Raw genomic sequence first — 17,910 nt, 5'->3', positions numbered from 1 at the left:
GTTTCCTCAGCTTTCCAAATAATGAAACCCTTGTGAAGTGAAAGCTTTGGTATTTTCCCTTTCCTTTTTGCAGCATTTCCACATTATCAGAGCTGCAAAAAAACCCCCCCAGGCTTTTCCCACCCCTCTTTTCTTTAACCTCGAGTCCCTTTTTCCCAAAAAAACCCCAAAAATAAAGGTGGGAGCTTTGCCAGCAGCTCCAGCCCAGCTCAATCCCAGTTTTTGGGGCAGCTCCAGCACCTGGCTGTGCACAGCTCCCAAATCCTGCTGGGTCCTCCAGGAGCTCCTGTGGGATGGAAAAAAAATCTCATTTGGGGTGGAAAAATCTCCTTTGGGGTGGAAAAATCTCTTTCAGGATGGAGAAAATCTCATTTCGGATGGAAAAAATCTCATTTGAGGTGGGAAAAAAAATCATTTTTGGGGTGGGAAAATCTCATTTGGGGTGGAAAAAAAATCATTTTTGGGGTGGGAAAATCTCATTTGGGGTGGAAAAAAAAATCACTTTTGGGGTGGGAAAAAAGTCTCATTTGGGATGGAAAAAATCTCATTTGGGGTCAGGGAAAAATCTCCTTTGGGAACGGGGAAAAATCTCCATTGGGGTGGAAAAAAATCTCTTGTGGGGATGGGAAAAAATCCTCCTTTGGGGTGGAAAAAAATCCTCCTTTGGGGATGGGGAAAATCTCCTTTGGACATGGGGAAAAATCTCCTATGGGAATGGGAAAAAATTTCCTTTGGGGATGGAAAAAAATCTCTGTGGGGATGGGAAAAAATGTCTGTGCGGATGGGAAAAAATGTCTGTGGGGATTGGGGAAAATTGATGGGAAAAAAATCTCCTTTGGGGTGGAAAAAAATCTTTTTTGGGGATGGGAAAAAAATCTCCTGCGGGGATGGGGAAAATCCTCCTTTGGGGATGGGAAAAAATCTCTGTGAGGATGGGAAAAAAATTTCATTTGGGATGGAAAAATCTCCTTTAGGGGTGCAAAGGGCACAGCTCCACCACCCCACATCCTCCCCTGCCTTTGTCTCCCCACCCCCAAAATTTTTTTCAGGGAAAATTTTTTCAGGGAAAAAAAAATCTGGGAGCTGAACCCCCCCCAAAAAAAGCAGCATCAAAAAATCAACCCCAAGCTCCTAAAGCTGCACCACGGGGGTGGCTCCAGTGCCAATCAAGCTTTTTTTTATTTTAGGGGGAGAAGAAATTTCCTTCTTGGTGCAACTCCCGTTTTGTTCTGCTCCCACTGCCGGGTGTTTGCAATTCAACGTGGGCTTGTTCCTATCTTAGACACCATCAGCCAGGGGAAAAAATATAGGACAGACAAAGGGATGGAATAAAAATCAAGCAGGGAATGAGGAGGGGAAAAAAGGGAAAAAATTTAAAAGCTCATGTGGAAAGAGCTCCAGCAAAAAAAGGAAAATAAATGGATTTAATTGGGGATTTCTGGTGAATGTTAATCAGGTGGCAGCACTTGGGAAATGGATTTTTGTGGGAAAAGCACAGAGAATTCCAGAATTTCTCCAAACCTTCCTGGCCTGGCTGGAGAGGTGGCAGGAGGGAAGGGAAAATCCAGGATGTTGTGAGCTGATTTTTGAATCCAGCCCCAAAATTCCAGCTCTGGGATGAAGGGAGCAGCTCCAGGAGGGATTTGTGCCTTTGGGTCAGGGAAGGGTTTGGGGTTGGCTTTGGGAATTTCAGGAGGAAAAGCATCTCTCAGGAAGTTTAAAATTCAAAATTTAATATCCAAAGTTTAATATTCAAAGTTTAAAATTCAAAGTTTAATATACAAATTTTAATATTCAAAGTTTAATATTCAAAATTTAATATTCAAAGTTTAATATTCAAAGTTTAATATTCAAAGTTTAATATTCAAAGTTTAATATTCAAGGTTTAATATTCAAGGTTTAATATTCAAAGTTTAATACTCAAAGCTTTGTTGGATCTCAGAGTTCCAGCCTGGTTTGGGGAATTAAAGCAAGGAAATAAATTTTTAAAATTCATCTCATTCCCACCCCTGAAGGGCAGGGGCAGCTTCACCAGGCCAGGGCCTCCCTGAGGCTTCAATTCCCAGTTTTGGGATCCTCATGGGGGAAATCATCACTTCTCCAAGACCCCAAAAACTTCCCATGGAATTTTCCACAACACTGAGGGAAGGTGAAGGAGAAATAACTCAATTTCCATCCCTGCATTCCCTCCATGCCCAAAATCTTTTATTTTCCAGGCCAAATAAAACCTTTTTTGCACAGTTTTGGTTTTTTGGGGGGATTTTTTGTTCGTTTTTTTAAAGTTCTGTTTTCCTGCTCTGGTGTTTGTGATGCTCTCAAGAAGCCACAGATCTCTGAAATTATTTCTGAATATTTTTCTACAGGAAAAAAAATCTCCCAGCTGGTGTGATTGTATTTTCAGGGCAGATAAGAGGCAGAGAGGAAATTCAGCATCCCCAGCAGGCACAGGGGGATTATTCCAACCCAAAAACCTCCATCCCCACTCAATTCCAACAGGCAGAGATGGAATAAAAACTCCAAAATTAAATATTTCACCAACCAGCACCTGGTGATGCCCAGATCATCCAAAATTTCATTTCAATTTAACACCCAAAATTTCATTTCCATTTAACACCCAAAATTTCATTTCAATTTAACACCCAAAATTTCATTTCAATTTAACACCCAGAATTTCATTTCAGGAAAAGCTGGGAGCACCCAGTGAGGAGGAGAAATGCTGGAATTTCTCTCTGAATTTCCAGATTTGTTTTGAGGCTCAGCCCCACAGCTCAGAGAAATTTCCCTGCTTCTCCTCACCTGACCCAGCTGGAAAACACAGGGAAAAAAAATAAAATTAAATTTATAAAAAAAAAAAATCTAATTTCAGAGCCTGTTGTTTGTGCAAACAACTCCAAACTTGAAATAGCAGAGGTGTGAAACTGTGCTTGGGTGGAATTGGGGGAGAGTCACAGAGAGAAAAAAGGGACAAAAACAGAATTTTTTGGGGGATGTGGAATTACAGCTCTGATTCCCCCTCCTGCTTCCCACCACGAGAGGATTTACCCCAGGGGGTTTGCTGGGGAAAGCAGGGCAATAAATATAATTAAATAAAATAAAACAAATAAATCAATAAAATAAATCAAATAAATCAATCAATCAATAAAATAAACAAAATTAAATAGACCAAATAAATAAATAAATAAATAAATAAACCAAATAAATGAATAAATAAATAAAATAAACCAAATAAAATAAACCAAAAAAATAAAGAAATAAATAAAATAAACCAAATAAATAAATAAATAAATAAATAAAACCAAATGAATAAATAAATTAATTAAATAAACCAAATAAATGAAATAAACCAAATAAATAAAAGAAACCAAATAAATAAATAAAATAAATAAAATAAACCAAATAAATAAATAAATAAAATAAACCAAATTTGTGCAGGGAAGGAGAAACCTTTTCTGTGGTGCTGCCTGGGTCAAACAGCACAAAGAACATCAGGGCTGAGCAGCCCAGCCAGATGTTTAATTAACTCATTAATTCATTATTTTGTGCCCTGAACCCCCCCAGCCCAGCCAGATGTTTAATTAATTTATTAATTCATTATTTTGTGCCCTGAGCCCTCCCAGCCCCAGGCAGAGGCTCAGGTGGGAGCTCCTGCAGCTCCAGGCAGGATAAATTCATTTTTGGAGTTATTTGGAGCTCAGTGGTGGCTCCAGGAGAGCTTGGACCCTCTCCTGGGGGATGTGTGACCCTAAAGGGCTCCTGTCCCTTTTCCTCCCCATTCCAGAGGGCACCTGAGGCTCCTCCAAGGGCTGCAAATTTCTCCAGATGTTTCCCACCACATTCTGTCACAGGGCCCTGCTGGTGCAGCTCTCAGTTGTCCCTCTCTGATTTTCAGATCCCCACAAAACCCTTCCCTGCTCCTCCAGGAAAACTCAAGTTTTGATTTTCTCTTCTCCTCGAGCCAAATTCTGCTGCTGAGCCACTGTGAGCAGCAGAAACTCCTCCAAGAACTGCATTTCCCCCCAGTAAAACTGAAACCTGGAAGGGAGAATCATCAATAAAAATCCAATTCTGACTTTAATAGGGAGGAAAAAAAGAAAAAAAAGAAAAAAAATCAACCCCCTAATGGCTGATCCAGCTCAGGCTGTGATTCCAAAGGGGTTTGAGGCAGGATTTGCAGTGGCCTTTGGTTCATCCTGCAGGATGAGCAGCCAGCACGAGCTGCACGTGGGCAGCCCGGGGATGTCACTGCTGTCACTCGTGCTGGGGAGGGCTCTGCTGCTCCTGCTTTCCCCACAGCCCCAGCTGCAAATTTAGCAACAGCTCCCGAGCTTCTCTTTGTGCTCTCCCACGTCCTGCCCTGCTCCAGCTCCCCTGCCTGCCAGGAATCTGCACAAGCTCTGCTTAGCAACCTGCCAGCCTGGGGCTGCAGCTCTGGGGCTGCCTCCTGCTGGGCCTGGTCCTGGTCCTGCTGGTCCTGGTCCTGCTGGTCCTGGTCCTGGTCCTGGCATTCCTGGTCCTGCTGGTCCTGGTCCTGGTCCTGGCATTCCTGGTCCTGCTGTTCCTGGTCCTGCTGGTCCTGGTGCTGGTCCTGCTGGTCCTGCCGTTCCTGGTCCTGGTCCTGCTGGTCCTGGTCCTGCTGTTCCTGGTCCTGACATTCCTGGTCCTGGTCCTGCTGTTCCTGGTCCTGACATTCCTGGTCCTGGTCCTGCTGGTCCTGGTCTTGCCATTCCAGTCCCACTCCTGCCATTCCCACTTCTGCCATTCCATTCCCACTCTTCTCATTCACCTCCTGCCATTCCCATTCTTCCCATTCCCACTCCTTCCTATTCCCATTCCTCATTCCCACTCTTTCTATTCCCCCTCCTGCCATTCTCATTCTTCCCATTCCCACTCCCACTCTTCCCACTCCCATTCCTGTCATTCAATTCCCAATTCTTTAATTCCCCTCCTGCCATTCCATTCCCACTCCTCATTCCCACTTCTGCCATTCCATTCTCAATCTTCTCATTCACCTCCTGCCATTCCCACTTTTCCCATTCCCCCTCCTGCCATTCCCATTCTTCCCATTCCCACTCCCACTCTTCCCACTCCGACTCCTGTCATTCCATTCCCAATCCTTTAATTCCCCTCCTGCCATTCCATTCTCACTCCTCATTCCCACCCCTTCCCATTCCCACTCCTCTCATTCCCACTTCTGCCATTCCATTCTCACTCTTCTCATTCATTTCCTGCCATTCCCACTCCTCATTCCCACTCTTCCCATTCCCATTTTTGCCATTCCCACTCTTCCCACTCCCACTCCTCTCATTCCCACTCCTTCCCACTCCCACTTCTGCCATTTCATTCCATTCCAAATCCTCTCATTCCCCTCCTGCCATTCCCATTCTTCCCATTCCCACTCCTGCTCTTCTCTCTACTTCCCACTCCCACTCCTGTCACTACATTCCCAATCCTTTAATTCCCCTCCTGCCATTCCATTCCCACTCCTCATTCCCACTCTTCCCACTCCCCTCCAGCCATTCCCCTCCCCAGCACAGGCCCTGCTCCCTCTCAGCACCCCAAGGCCAGCTGCTCCCCTGGTGACACTTGTGTCACCTCCTGGCACCCCGGGGCTGTGGGAGCCTCATCCCTGCTGCTGCCACAGGTCTCAGCTTCCCCCAGGAACATTTCTGTGGAGCAGAGCAGAGGTAATTACAGAGCCCTCAGCAAACCTTTGAAACCCCAGAGGGGAGCAGGTGAGACTCCAACAGGCATTGCACAAGAGATACGGATCTAGGGTGGTTTATTTTATAAAAATATCTCCTCTCCCTTTGTGGATGGCAAAACAAACCAGGGCAGCTCCCAGTCCCTGCTGCCAGCACTCCCAGCCCTGTCCCACCCAGCAGAGCCACCCCAGGAGCAGCCTGGACCCTCTGGAGCACAGAGAGAGGTTGAGGTTTCACCCTTGGATTGAGGACAAAACCCAAATCTTCTCTCTCCAGAATTTGGAAAGTCTGCCATCTCCCCATTGCCAGGAGGGAGGCAGGATGGGGCAGGCCCAGGAGGAGCAGGGCGTGCTCTGAGAGCGTCTGGAGCGAGGGAGAAGAGCAAAGGGGGACAGACAAAGGCACGAGACGGGCGTGAGTCAGGCTGGCACGTGGGCACAGCAAAGAGGGCACGGAGAGAGCCCTGAGCCAGGCTAAAAACCACTGCAACAAAGGGCAGCCCAAAATGGGCTTTGGGGAGACCTGGCTGCTCACAGCTGGACATATCTGGTCACACCTGGTCATAGCTGGTCACACCTAGTCATATCTGCTCACACCTGGTCACATCTGTTCATACCTGGCCACACCTGGTCATATCTGGTCACATCTGGTCACACCTGGTCACACCTGGTCATATCTGCTCACACCTGGACACATCTGACCACAGCTGGTCATATCTGGTCACATCTGGTCACATCTGGCCACACCTGGTCACATCTGGTCATACCTGGCCACACCTGGTCATATCTGCTCACACCTGCTCACACCTGGCCAGGCCAGGGCAGCACTGGAGCACCCACAGCACACAGGGAGAGCTCCCAGGGCAGCTCAGCTCTCCAGGAAATCCTTGGGAAATCCTTGGGAATTCCAGCTGCCCTCCCCAGCAGCTGTCCCAGCCCTGCAGGGCTCTCACAGCTCCACCTGCACAAAGCCCCAGCCCAGGAGCTCAGGATGGAGCAGCTCAGGCCAGGATCCAGCACCCAGCCCTGCCAGACCTCAGGGGGAGCCTGGAGCTGAAGGAGAGCTGTGAAACTGCAGCTGTTCCTGTCCCAAACCCTGCTGGGGATGCAGGTGGTTTTTGGGAATCACACTGAGGGCTCTCCAGGGCCAGGAGCCATCCTTCAGCTGCTCTTCCCACAAGGCAGGATCCAAACCCCAAACCAGCTTTAAATAAATACATTTCTCCTCAGTGTTTGTGCACTGACAGTTTGGACTTTTAGAGGAATTTTTGTAAGGGGGAAAAAATTCCTCTAAATTCTCTTCAGTGCTTGTCCAGCAGCAGGTGCCAGGCTGGGCTGTGGCCCCTGGAGTGACAAACTGCAGGAGAAACCAGGACATGGTGGGGTGATGAACCCTCAGTGCTGGGAATGCCCTGCCCTGTCCATCTCAGCTCCTTCAGAGCCAGCCTGAGCATCCCTAAATAATCCAGAACAAAATAAATGAAGGGTTTTCAGCTGCCTTGCTGCTCTTTCCCTGAAGCTGGGACACCAACACCTCCAGCCCCACGACACCATCACCAGAGCATTCCCCACCAGGAGTTTGGTGTCTCACCCACCTCCATCCTCACCCCTCAGCTTTTCCCATCCTCAAACCCATCTGCAGAGAGCAGGGAACCACCTGTGCTGCCCAAACCTGTTCTGGGCACAACTCAAGCCCAGCTCAGCACGCTCAAGGGCAGCACGTGGAGCTGTGCCCTGCCAGGGCATCGGGGCATCAATCCCAGGGCACGGGCACAGCCCAGCCCAGACCCTGCAGGCACCAAAATCCAGCCTGGCACAGCCACGTGGAAGGGACAGCCGGTCCTGCTGCAGCTCCTGACGCTGCTGCTGTGTTTGTGCTTCCCTCCCAGATGTTTGCAGAGCTCGGGGAGTTGGCGCTGCAGAGAGGAGCTGGCCTTTAATTAACCAGAAGGCAAACAGGAGGAGCACGTCAGCAGCCTGGAGCTGCTCTGCTGCCCGGGCACGAGCTCTCAGCTGCTCCAGGGCTCTCACAGAAATGTCCTTCTGGGCTGGGAAGGGCTGTGCTGGTGCTGATTCCTGCTCTCCTGCTCTCCAAAATCCTGTCCCTCTCACTGTAGAGCACGCAGAGGACACCGCGGTGTCCAGGGCCAGCACAAAAAAAAATAAAAAAATAAAAAAAAGCAGATTTAGGGACAAAACCAACAAAAAAAAAATTAAAAAGCAGATTTAGGGACAAAACCAACAACAACAACAACAACAACAACAACAACAAAAAAGCAGATTTAGGGACAGAACCAACACATCAGCCACACTGGAAGGTGGCAATGTCTGCTTCAGGCCCCACAGCTGCACAGCACAGATCCCCATCCATCCCCATTCCAGCAGGGACGCACACAGGGAATGGTTCCCAGTGCCAGAGGGCACGGAGGGATGGGATTTTGGGAAGGAATTCCTGGCTGGGAGGGCGGGGAGAGGCTGGGATGGAATTCCCAGAGCAGCTGTGGCTGCCCCTGGATCCCTGGAAGTGTCCAAGGTTGAGGTTGGAGCAGCCTGGGATGGTGGGAGGTGTCCCTGCCCATGGGATGAGCTTTGAGCTCCCTCCCAACCCAAACCATTCTGGGATTCTAAAACTCCTGATCCCTGTTTGACAGCTCTCCACACACCCCAAATCCAGGCTGATTTCCACCACGTGTATTTCAGAGAGGAACAGCAGGGCCAGAAACAACCTGGAAAAATGGGACAACAAATCCTCCCGTCCTCGCTCAGGAGATTCCCCCTCCTCGGGGATGAATCAACTCCTGCTGCCCCCTGGGAGTGTCCGTGGGCTGCAGGGCTGGCCCCGGTGGATCTTCAGGTGCTTGGCCAAGTGGTCACTGCGGGCAAAGCTCTTCTGACAGGCTGGGCACTGGTAGGGCTTGAGCCCGGAGTGGGAGCGCTTGTGGCGGGACAGCTCGTCCGAGCGGGAGAACCTGCGGGAGAGAGGGGATTGGGGACACAGCCCTGCTGCCAGGCTGGCCAGGGGACACAGGGACCTGGCACGGGGCAGGGTGATATCTGTGCATGCCACAGGCTGGCATCTGTCCCTGCCACAGCCTCCTGGGTCACCCCACAGCCTCACATCTGTCCCTGTGCCATGGCCTCAGCTCTGTCCCTGTGCCATGGCCTTCTGGGTCACCCCACAACCTCCTGGGTCACCCCACAGCCTCACATCTGTCCCTGCTACTGCCTCACATCTGTCCCTGTGCCATGGCCTCACATCCATGCCTGCCACAGCCTCCTGGGTCACTCCACACCTTCCTGGGTCACCCCACAGCCTCACATCTGTCCCTGCCATGGTCTCACATCTGTCCCTGTGCCATGGTCTCACTTCTGTCCCTGCATGGCCTCACATCTGTCCCTGCCACAGCCTCCTGGGTCACTCCACACCTTCCTGGGTCACCCCTCAGCCTCCTGGATCAACCCTACATCTCATCATCATCCCACACTCTCCTGGGTCACCCCACAGCCTCACATCTGTCCCTGCTACTGCCTCACTTCTGTCCCTGCCACAGGCTCCTGGGTCACTCCACACCTTCCTGGGTCACCCCATAGGCTCACATCTGTCCCTGCCATGGCCTCATTTCTGTGCCTGCCATGGCCTCTTGGATCACCCTACAGCTTCTTGGTTCACCCCACACCCTTCTGGATCACTTCACAGCCTGACATCTGTCCCTGCCACAGCCTCACATCTGTTCCTGTGCCATGGCCTCACTTCTGTCCCTGCCACAGCCTCACATCTGTGCCTACTACAGGCTCACATCAGTCCCTGCCACAGCCTCCTGGGTCACCCCACAGTCTCCTCGATCAACCCTACACCCCAAGGTCACCCCACAGGCTCCTGGGTCACTCCACACCTTCCTGGGTCACCCCACACCCTCCTGGATCAACCCTACACCTCATGATCACCCCACACCCTCCTGGGTCACCCCACAGTCTCCTGGATCAACCCCACAGCCTCCAGAGGAGGCACCCCCAGCTCCTGAGATCATCCCCTGCAAGGATTTGGAAATGGGAAAGAATTCACCCCCTGAGGTCTGGATTTCTTTCCCTCACTCTCAAAGGATCTGTCCACCTGCTTCCTCCATTGGTTCTCCCTTGCTGGAACCTTCTGGCAGGGAGAGGCCCAGACAGAAAAAATTGGATTTTTGGGGAAAGAGCTCAGGCTGGCAGTGGACAAAAGCCACAAGCCAGCTCTGCTGGAACTCCAAATCCAGCCTGGAGCAGTGTGGCTGGGGAGGGAAGGTTTGGTTTGAGTTCCCTGGGGAGGGAAGGTTTGATTTCCTTGAGGAGGGAAGGTTTGGTTTGATTTCCTGGGGAGGGAAGGTTTGATTTCCTTGAGGAGGGAAGGTTTGGTGTGATTTCCTGGGGAGGGAAGGTTTGGTTTGATTTCCCTGGGGAAGGTTTGGTTTGATTTCCTTGAGGAGGGAAGGTTTGGTGTGATTTCCTGGGGAGGGAAGGTTTGGTTTGATTTCCCTGGGGAAGGTTTGGTGTGATTTCCTTGAGGAGGGAAGGTTTGGTTTGATTTCCCTGGGGAAGGTTTGGTTTGATTTCCCTGGGGAGGGAAGGTTTGGTTTGATTTCCTTGAGGAGGGAAGGTTTGGTTTGATTCCCTTGGGAGGGAAGGTTTGATGTCCCTGGGGAGGGAAGGTTTGGTTTGATTTCCCTTGGGAAGGAAGGTTTGGTTTGGTTTGGTTTGGTTTGGTTTGGTTTCCCTGGGAAGGGAAGGTTTGATGTCCATGGGGAAGGAAGGTTTGTTTTTCCTGGGGAGGGAAGGTTTGGTTTGGTTTCCTTGAGGAGGGAAAGTTTGATTTCCTGGGGAGGGAAGGTTTGATTTGGTTTGGTTTGATTTCCCTGGGAAGGGAAGGTTTGATTTGGTTTGGTTTGGTTTGATTTCCCTGGGGAGGGAAGTTTGTTTTGTTTTGTTTTCCCTGTGGATCCTCCCTGGAAATGCAGATCCCCCCCCGGGATCCCCCACTCACCTCCAGCCGCAGTCGGGCCAGGCACAGCTGTACGGTTTCTCCCCCGTGTGCCGGCGGAAATGAGCCTTGAGGTGAGAACTCTTGGAATAAACCTTGCCACAGCCCGGGTGGGAGCAGCGGTGGCTGCGGGGCAGGGCAGGGGGTCCCTGCTGGTCCCTGGGGGCTGCCCCAGCCCCCCGAGCATCCCCTGACCCCCCAGCCCCCGGCACAGGGGCGATCCGCACGAATTTCTGCTCCGGGATGGTGCCAGGGGGCTGCAGCTGGGGGAGCTTTGGGCTCTGCAGGCTGATGAGCAGCTGGGCCACCCTGAGACCCCCGGGCTGGGCTGGGGGGGTGATGCTGTCCATCGGGAGGGGCTGGAGCTGCAGCAGCACGGGGATGCTGCCAGCAGCCACTGCAGCTGTCCCCAAAGCGTTGGGGACGTGTCCTCCTCCTCCTTGGGGCTCGGTGGGGATCCCAGAGCCCAGCTCAGCTTTGCTCTGAGGATCTGCTCCATCCCTGGGGAGTTCTGCTCCATCCCTGGGGAGTTCTCCATCCCTGGGGAGTTCTGCTCCATCCCTGGGCAGCTCTGCTCCATCCCTGGGGAATTCTGCTCCATCCCTGGGCAGCTCTGCTCCATCCCTGGGCAGCTCTGCTCCATCCCTGGGGAGTTCTGCTCCATCCCTGGGCAGCTCTGCTCCATCCCTGCACAGCTCTGCCTTCTCCCTGAGGAACTCCTCGATCTCCTCCAGCGTGGGGATGAAGTCCTGCGAGAGGCAGAAGTCGGGCAGCCTGAGCTGAGCCTCGATAAGCTGGGCTTTGGGAGGCTCCAGCTTGGCACTGGGCAGCAGGACAGGCTCAGCAGGGTCAGTGCTGCCCGCCAGGACACGGCCAGAGCCCTGGGGGTGGCCACATGTCCTGTCAGCCGCGTGTCCTGGCAGGAGGGACGGTGGCATCCTGCACTGCAGGGAGGGCAGCAGGTCCTGGCAGCTCACAGAGACCATTTGGTGCCTCTTGGCTCGGGAGAGCTCAGCTGGGGAAGTCTCCGTTCATCTGCAAGGGAACAGCACCGAGGTTATTTCCAAACCTCAACCTTTTCACAAAGCCGGGCTGTGCACCCGAGAGAAAACAGCAGAACCTGGCAGCAGCCTTTGTTTTTAAAGAGTCTGCTGCTGAAAAAACATGGGCTGACCATTTTCCTCTGCTGGCTGCCAGCAGAGAGGCAGATTCCCCCCAGAAGCAAAAACATCAATCAACAATCAGAACAGGGCAAAGCTTAACATGAAAAGCTAAAACTTATGAACTTGTTCATAGCATTGATGGAGGTAAAATCACACAAAGAAACCCTTCTGTGAATTCTGTGAATTCTGTGAATTCATCCCTCCCTGTGCCACCCACGCTGGAGGGCAGCTCTGGCTGGAGCAGGGGATGAGTCCTGATTAGCCAGGAGTTAATTGAGATCCAGCAGAGGCTGCTGTGGCTTCTGAAAGTGCAGATGAGGGCAGGGCCAGGCCCTGACAGACACAGGGCTGGGTTAAAGCCTCACCTGGCCAGGTGAGACCCAGACAGCTCCGAGTGCTGCTGCTGGGGACACTGGGGCTGTCACAGACCCTGCTGGGGTCACTGGGGCTGTCACAGACCCTGCTGGGGCTCAGGGGTCACTGGGGACTGTCACAGACCCTGCTGGGGTCACTGGGGACTGTCACAGACCCTGCTGAGGCTCAGGGGTCACTGGGGACTGTCAGACCCTGCTGGGGTCACTGGGGGCTGTCACAGACCCTGCTGGGGTCACTGGGGGCTGTCACAGACCCTGCTGGGGTCACTGGGGGCTGTCACAGACCCTGCTGGGGTCACTGGGGACTGTCACAGACCCTGCTGGGGTCACTGGGGACTGTCAGACCCTGCTGGGGCTCAGGGGTCACTGGGGGCTGTCACAGACCCTGCTGGGGCTCAGGGGTCACTGGGGACTGTCACAGACCCTGCTGGGGCTCAGGGGTCACTGGGGGCTGTCACAGACCCTGCTGGGGTCACTGGGGACTGTCACAGACCCTGCTGGGGCTCAGGGGTCACTGGGGACTGTCACAGGCTCAGGGGGGTCATTGGGGGCTGTCACAGACCCTGCTGGGCTCAGGGGCTGGCAGGGAGGAGCCCAAGGACCCCCAGAGCAGCCCCACACTGTCCCTGTCCCTGTCCCCATCCTGTCTGGATCACCAAACCACCCCAGGCACCGGGATCTGTTTGGATTTAATGCAGAAATTGTTTCCAGGGGAAAGGAAACCTTTGTCCAAGTCCCTTGAGAACCTTTTCCATGAGATTTCTGTGGAGCTGCAAACCAGTCCAGCCAGTCCTTGTTATCAGAGCTCCTCAGGGTCCCGAGAGGGAATTTCTGAGCACCCTGGATGCCATATAAATGCCCTTCTCCCTGGAAAATAACCCCCACGTTGTTCCAAACCTGCCTTGGCACTCCCAGTGTGTCCAGCACAGCTCTGCACCAAGTCACAGCGAGCAGGGACTGTCACTGTCACTGCTCACACCAGAGGTGAGCAGCTTCAGGCCAGTCTCAGCCTCCAGGCTTCCAATTTTCATCACAGCCCAAATCTGTGCTCTGAACAAACTCTTCCAGGCAGTTCCACTCCATCCTCCACTCCAGTTTTAGGATCTTCTGCCTTTTCTTCTCCATCTCCTCTTTCTGCAGGGAAAGCCTCCCCCCTCTGGCTACCAAAGGCTCCTGTTTACCTCTCCCAGTGTCCTAAAATCTGATTTTCCAGAGCAGCTTGGGGATCTCCATCCCTCCAGCATCCCCAGGAGAGCTGAACTAAACCCTAAACCCCAAACCCCTCATGGAGCACAACCCTGCTGAGCTGACAGCAGCAATAAAAGCCCAGCCCGGGGACAGGAGGGTGCAGAGGTTGAGCTGCTGGCTCAGGACTCAGAGATCTGAGCAGGGCAGCCTCGGGGAGCTCTTGGAGTGCTCTGCTCCTCCCTTCCCATCCCATTTGAGGCAGTGGTGATGTCCCAGCGCTGTGGGACACGGTGTCACCTGGTGGCACATTGCATGGCACCTGCCACACGTGTGTCCCTGCCCTGGCAATCCAAGGCGTTTTTGCAAAGTGCCACCAGCGCTGTCACCCCAAAGGCACCTGGCTCTGTCCCTCCCTGCACGGACAGCGTCCTTCCCCAGCCTCCCTTTGCGTTTCTGTGGCTGCACTTCTGCCCAGCCCGGGACATGTGCAGCCCCAGCACGGGAGAGCGAGCCCGGCCCAAGGTCAGCCAAGAGAGCGCGGCTGGGATCGCAGCCGAGGGTCAGGGCTCCGGCTGTCACCCAGCAATGCCCACGAGCACCTGGAACAGCCTCGGGGGCCGGGCACAGCCGGGGCTGGCCGAGATTTGGGGGACAAATCACACAGCCCCAGGCAGCGTGGCCGATCCTGGATCCCAAAGCGATGCCCGAGGACGAGCGAGGCTCCGGCTCCAGCGCACCCCCAGCCCGGCAGGAGCCGGGGCGAGCTCCGGGGACACCGAGCCCGGTGCTGCGAACCCCCCTGAGCCCGGTGCCAGCGGGACCCCCCCTCCCCCCTCGCCCCTTACCCCGCTCCGCTGCCCGCGGCTCCCGCGGCTCCACCGGGGGCGGCTCCGGGCGCGCCCCGCCCCGGGCTCGGTCCGGGCTGCAGATCCCATTGGCACGGGTGTACCGAGCCGGGAGGGGCTCCGGGTTTGTCCCGGGATTGTCCCGGCTGCAGATCCCATTGGCACGGCAGTACCGAGCCGGGAGGGGCTCCGGGATTGTCCCGGCTCGGTCCGGGCTGCAGATCCCATTGGCACGGGAATACCGAGCCGGGAGGGGCTAGGAGATTGTCCCGGGATTGTCCCGGCTCGGTCCGCGCTGCAGATCCCATTGGCATGGCAGTACTGATCCAGGAGGGGCTCCGGGATTGTCCCGGGATTGTCCCAGCTCGGTCCCGGGCTGCAGATCCCATTGGCACGGGTGTACCGAGCCGGGAGGGGCTCCGGGAGTGTCCCGGGATTGTCCCGGTTCAGTCCCGGCTGCAGATCCCATTGGCACGGGAGTACCGAGCCGGGAGGGGCTAGGAGATTGTCCCGGCTCAGTCCCGGCTCGGTCCGGGCTGCAGATCCCATTGGCACGGGTGTACCGAGCCGGGAAGGGCTCCGGGATTGTCCCGGCTCGGTCCCGGCCGCCGATCCCATTGGCACGGGTGTACCGAGCCGGGAGGGGCTCCGGGAGTGTCCCGGGATTGTCCCGGCTCGATCCCATTGGCACGGCAGCACCGAGCCAGGAGGGGCTCCGGGATTGTCTCGGCATTGTCCCGGCTCAGTCCTGGCTGCAGATCCCATTGGCACGGCTGCACCGAGCCGGGATTGTCCCGGCTCCATCCTAGCCGCAGATTCCACTGGCACGGGAGTACCGAGCCGGGAGGGGCTCCGGGATTGTCCCGGGATTATCCTGGGTCGGTCCCAGCCGCCGATCCCATTGGCACGGCTGCACAGAGCCGGGATTGTCCCGGTTCGATCCCATTGGCACGGCAGCACCGAGCCGGGACAATCCCGGAGCCCCTCCCGGCTCGGTCCCGGAGCAGCTCCCGGAGGAGACCCCTCGACCCCGCCGCTGTTTCCTCTCGCTGCTCTTTTACCCTGGAACAGCTCCAGGTCTTCTCCAGCGTTCCAGGAAAAGGAGGCGAGTCCCGGCAGGTGGCGGGGGCCGCTGGAACCCAGGTGGATCCAGGTGGATCCAGGTGTGCGGAGGGTTGGGGGCAGAGCCGGAGCGCTCGGATGCTGCAGGTGGGACAAGGGTGACGTCTGTCCTTGTCCTTTGGGGTCCCCGAGGGTGGTTTTGGGGTCCCCGAGGGTGGCTTTGGGCAGAGCCCCACCAAACCTCACCAAGCTCCTCTGCTCGGGGAGAAAACGTGAGATTTTGGGACTGAACAAAACACCTGGGCTAGGGGAAGGTTTCCAATATATAAAAATCGAAACAAAATGAACAATAAATAAACCCCAACACTGAAAGTGCACAAAAACCCGGCTGTTCCCCGAGTGCTGCTGTGTCACTGACCCCGTGTCACAATGCTTAACGTTACTGCTGATAACAACATCAGAGAAGTATTGATAATAATTAATAATACTTATTTATGGCCGTGCAGGGGGTGGGAAGGTCTCAGCTCCTCAGAATCCTCAGGTTCGATCACAGGGCCACAAAATTCCTGGGGATAACAGCCGGGAGTGGCTCCTGCTCGGGGGGCAGAGGGATTGGAGCTTTTGGGGGGGAAAAAAGGGCTTTTTGGGTAAAAATGAGCTCGGAGCTTTTGGGGGGAAAAAGGAGCGTCTGTGCGGCTCCACGGGCCCGTCCCTGTCCTGGGGACACCGGTGGCACTCGGACCGGGGACATTGCAACCTGCGGCCCTCCTGGCCACGCCCACGCTGCCGATTTCCCCGCCCATGTCCCCACCCATAAAGCACTGACCCCGCCCATGTCCCCACCCTGTCCTTTACCCCACCCTTTGTCCCTGGCCACGCCCCAATCCCCGCCCCATTGACTCCTCCCCATTTAAAGCCCCGCCCCTCACCCTGCTCCCGCCTGTCCCCCTCCCAAAAGCGACACCCAGGCCACGCCCCTCGGCCACGCCCACGCTCTCAACCCCACCCCTCATTCATTGACCACGCCCCACCCACGTCCGTCATTCCCTGACCACGCCCCCGAACCATACATCTAATTTTTCCATGTCCTATGTCAATCATTCCTTGGCCACGCCCCCAAACCACACCTCTCATTATTGGCCATGCACCCCATCAATCATTCCTTGGCCACGCCCCCGAAGCATACATTCCATTATTGGCCGTGCCTGTCAATCATTCCTTGGCCACGCCCCTGAAGCACACCTCTCATTGTCCATACCGCACGTCAATCATTGATTGGCCACGCCCCTGAAGCATAACTCTCATTGGCCATTTCACCTGTCAATCATTCATTGGCCGCGCCCACCAGTCTTTGGCCACGCCCCCTCCCCGCGCGGCGCTGGCGCCCCCTCGTGGCCACCTCAGGCATTTTTCCCTTTTTCCACATTTTTAATCTTTTTATTTCCCCCCCTCCTTTTTTTTTTTCCCCCTCCATAAAAATTTATAATAAAAGCCTTCCTCTCGCGCTGTATACAAAATATTCACTCTACCGAATAAATAAAACACAGGGCAGGATGTGACCTCGAAAAGGAAAACCAGCATCCATCCATCCATCCATCCCCCCCAGTCCTTCCCTATCCCAGGGATTCACAACAATTACACCACAGCTCTCCCTCCTGCACATTCCCAGCTCCACAGAGGAAAGGATCCACCTGTGAGGAAGGGATTCACCTCACACCTGCAAGAGAAAAGCTCCTGCTCGCCAGCTCTGAGGAGCTCATACCCAAACCTGTGGCCAGACAGGACCCAATCCTGGAGGAATTCTGTGCTCACACGGGGAATATCAGTAACAGCAGCTAAGGGATGCTCTAACCCGGACTAGAACATCCATTGTTGGTCTTTCACGTGATCCTGACACAGAAATTTTCTTAGAAGAAGCAAAAAAAATGCAATTTTTTAAAGATTTCCTCATCCTCCTGCTCCCTCACCCTGATCTCTCATTACAAACCCCAGCTCTGTGCCCCTCTGCTTTAGCATCTGGAGGTTTAAAATGAAGAATTCAAGGCCTTTCCCACCAAACCCCTTCACCTGAAGCTCAGCATGGAATCACTTGAGGCACTTCAATTATCAAAATCATTTGAGCATCAGAGCAGCTCTGTGCAGGGCAAGCTCCTCACATTTACATAAGAAATATTAAAAATAAAGGGCTTTTTACTCTTGGGTCAGGGGAGAATTGATTCCAGCCCATTTCTGGCAGTAGGATTTTGTCTCAAATCCTTCCTGCTGCAGTGGACAGAGCCCAGGGTAGGAGGTCCAAGCCCAGAACCGTTTCTGGAAGTGGTTTAGGCACTGCCAAATCCGTCCCCAGAACAGCTGCGAGTCAGCACGCAGCCCTTGCTGTGGGAAAGGGAGGCTGGCAGGGCTATAATTTGAGAAGAACTAAAACAAAAACAGTGACCCCTGACGGGAAAGGGACGATTCCAAACCTTTGAGGGCCCGGCTCAGACAGCAGGGGAGTCACCCAGCCTCCCTGCCAAGGAACAGGCTGACAAAACTCTGCCAAAATAGCAACGTTTCACCCTCT

At 54.0% G+C, this 17,910-nt stretch overlaps 1 protein-coding gene across 1 annotated transcript; it reads right to left on the bottom strand.

Moving 5' to 3' along the window:
* Positions 1-8,301: 8,301 nt before the first annotated feature.
* LOC117007301 (Krueppel-like factor 15) lies at positions 8,302-14,335 on the bottom strand. Its single transcript, XM_033080330.1, has 5 exons — positions 14,286-14,335; positions 11,375-11,750; positions 11,333-11,339; positions 10,719-11,205; positions 8,302-8,670 (listed from the first exon to the last, which is right to left on the bottom strand). Exons 2-5 carry the CDS (start codon positions 11,699-11,701, stop codon positions 8,493-8,495), a joined length of 999 nt encoding a protein of 332 aa, XP_032936221.1. The 5' UTR covers positions 11,702-11,750; positions 14,286-14,335; the 3' UTR covers positions 8,302-8,492.
* Between the last annotated feature and the right edge of the window lie 3,575 nt (positions 14,336-17,910).

Source organism: Catharus ustulatus, chromosome 25 (genome assembly GCF_009819885.2).
Source record: "Catharus ustulatus isolate bCatUst1 chromosome 25, bCatUst1.pri.v2, whole genome shotgun sequence".
NCBI classification, from domain to species: Eukaryota; Metazoa; Chordata; class Aves; order Passeriformes; family Turdidae; genus Catharus; species Catharus ustulatus.
Note: the sequence above shows the minus strand (reverse complement) of the source record. Positions and strands in the feature narration are given on the sequence as shown.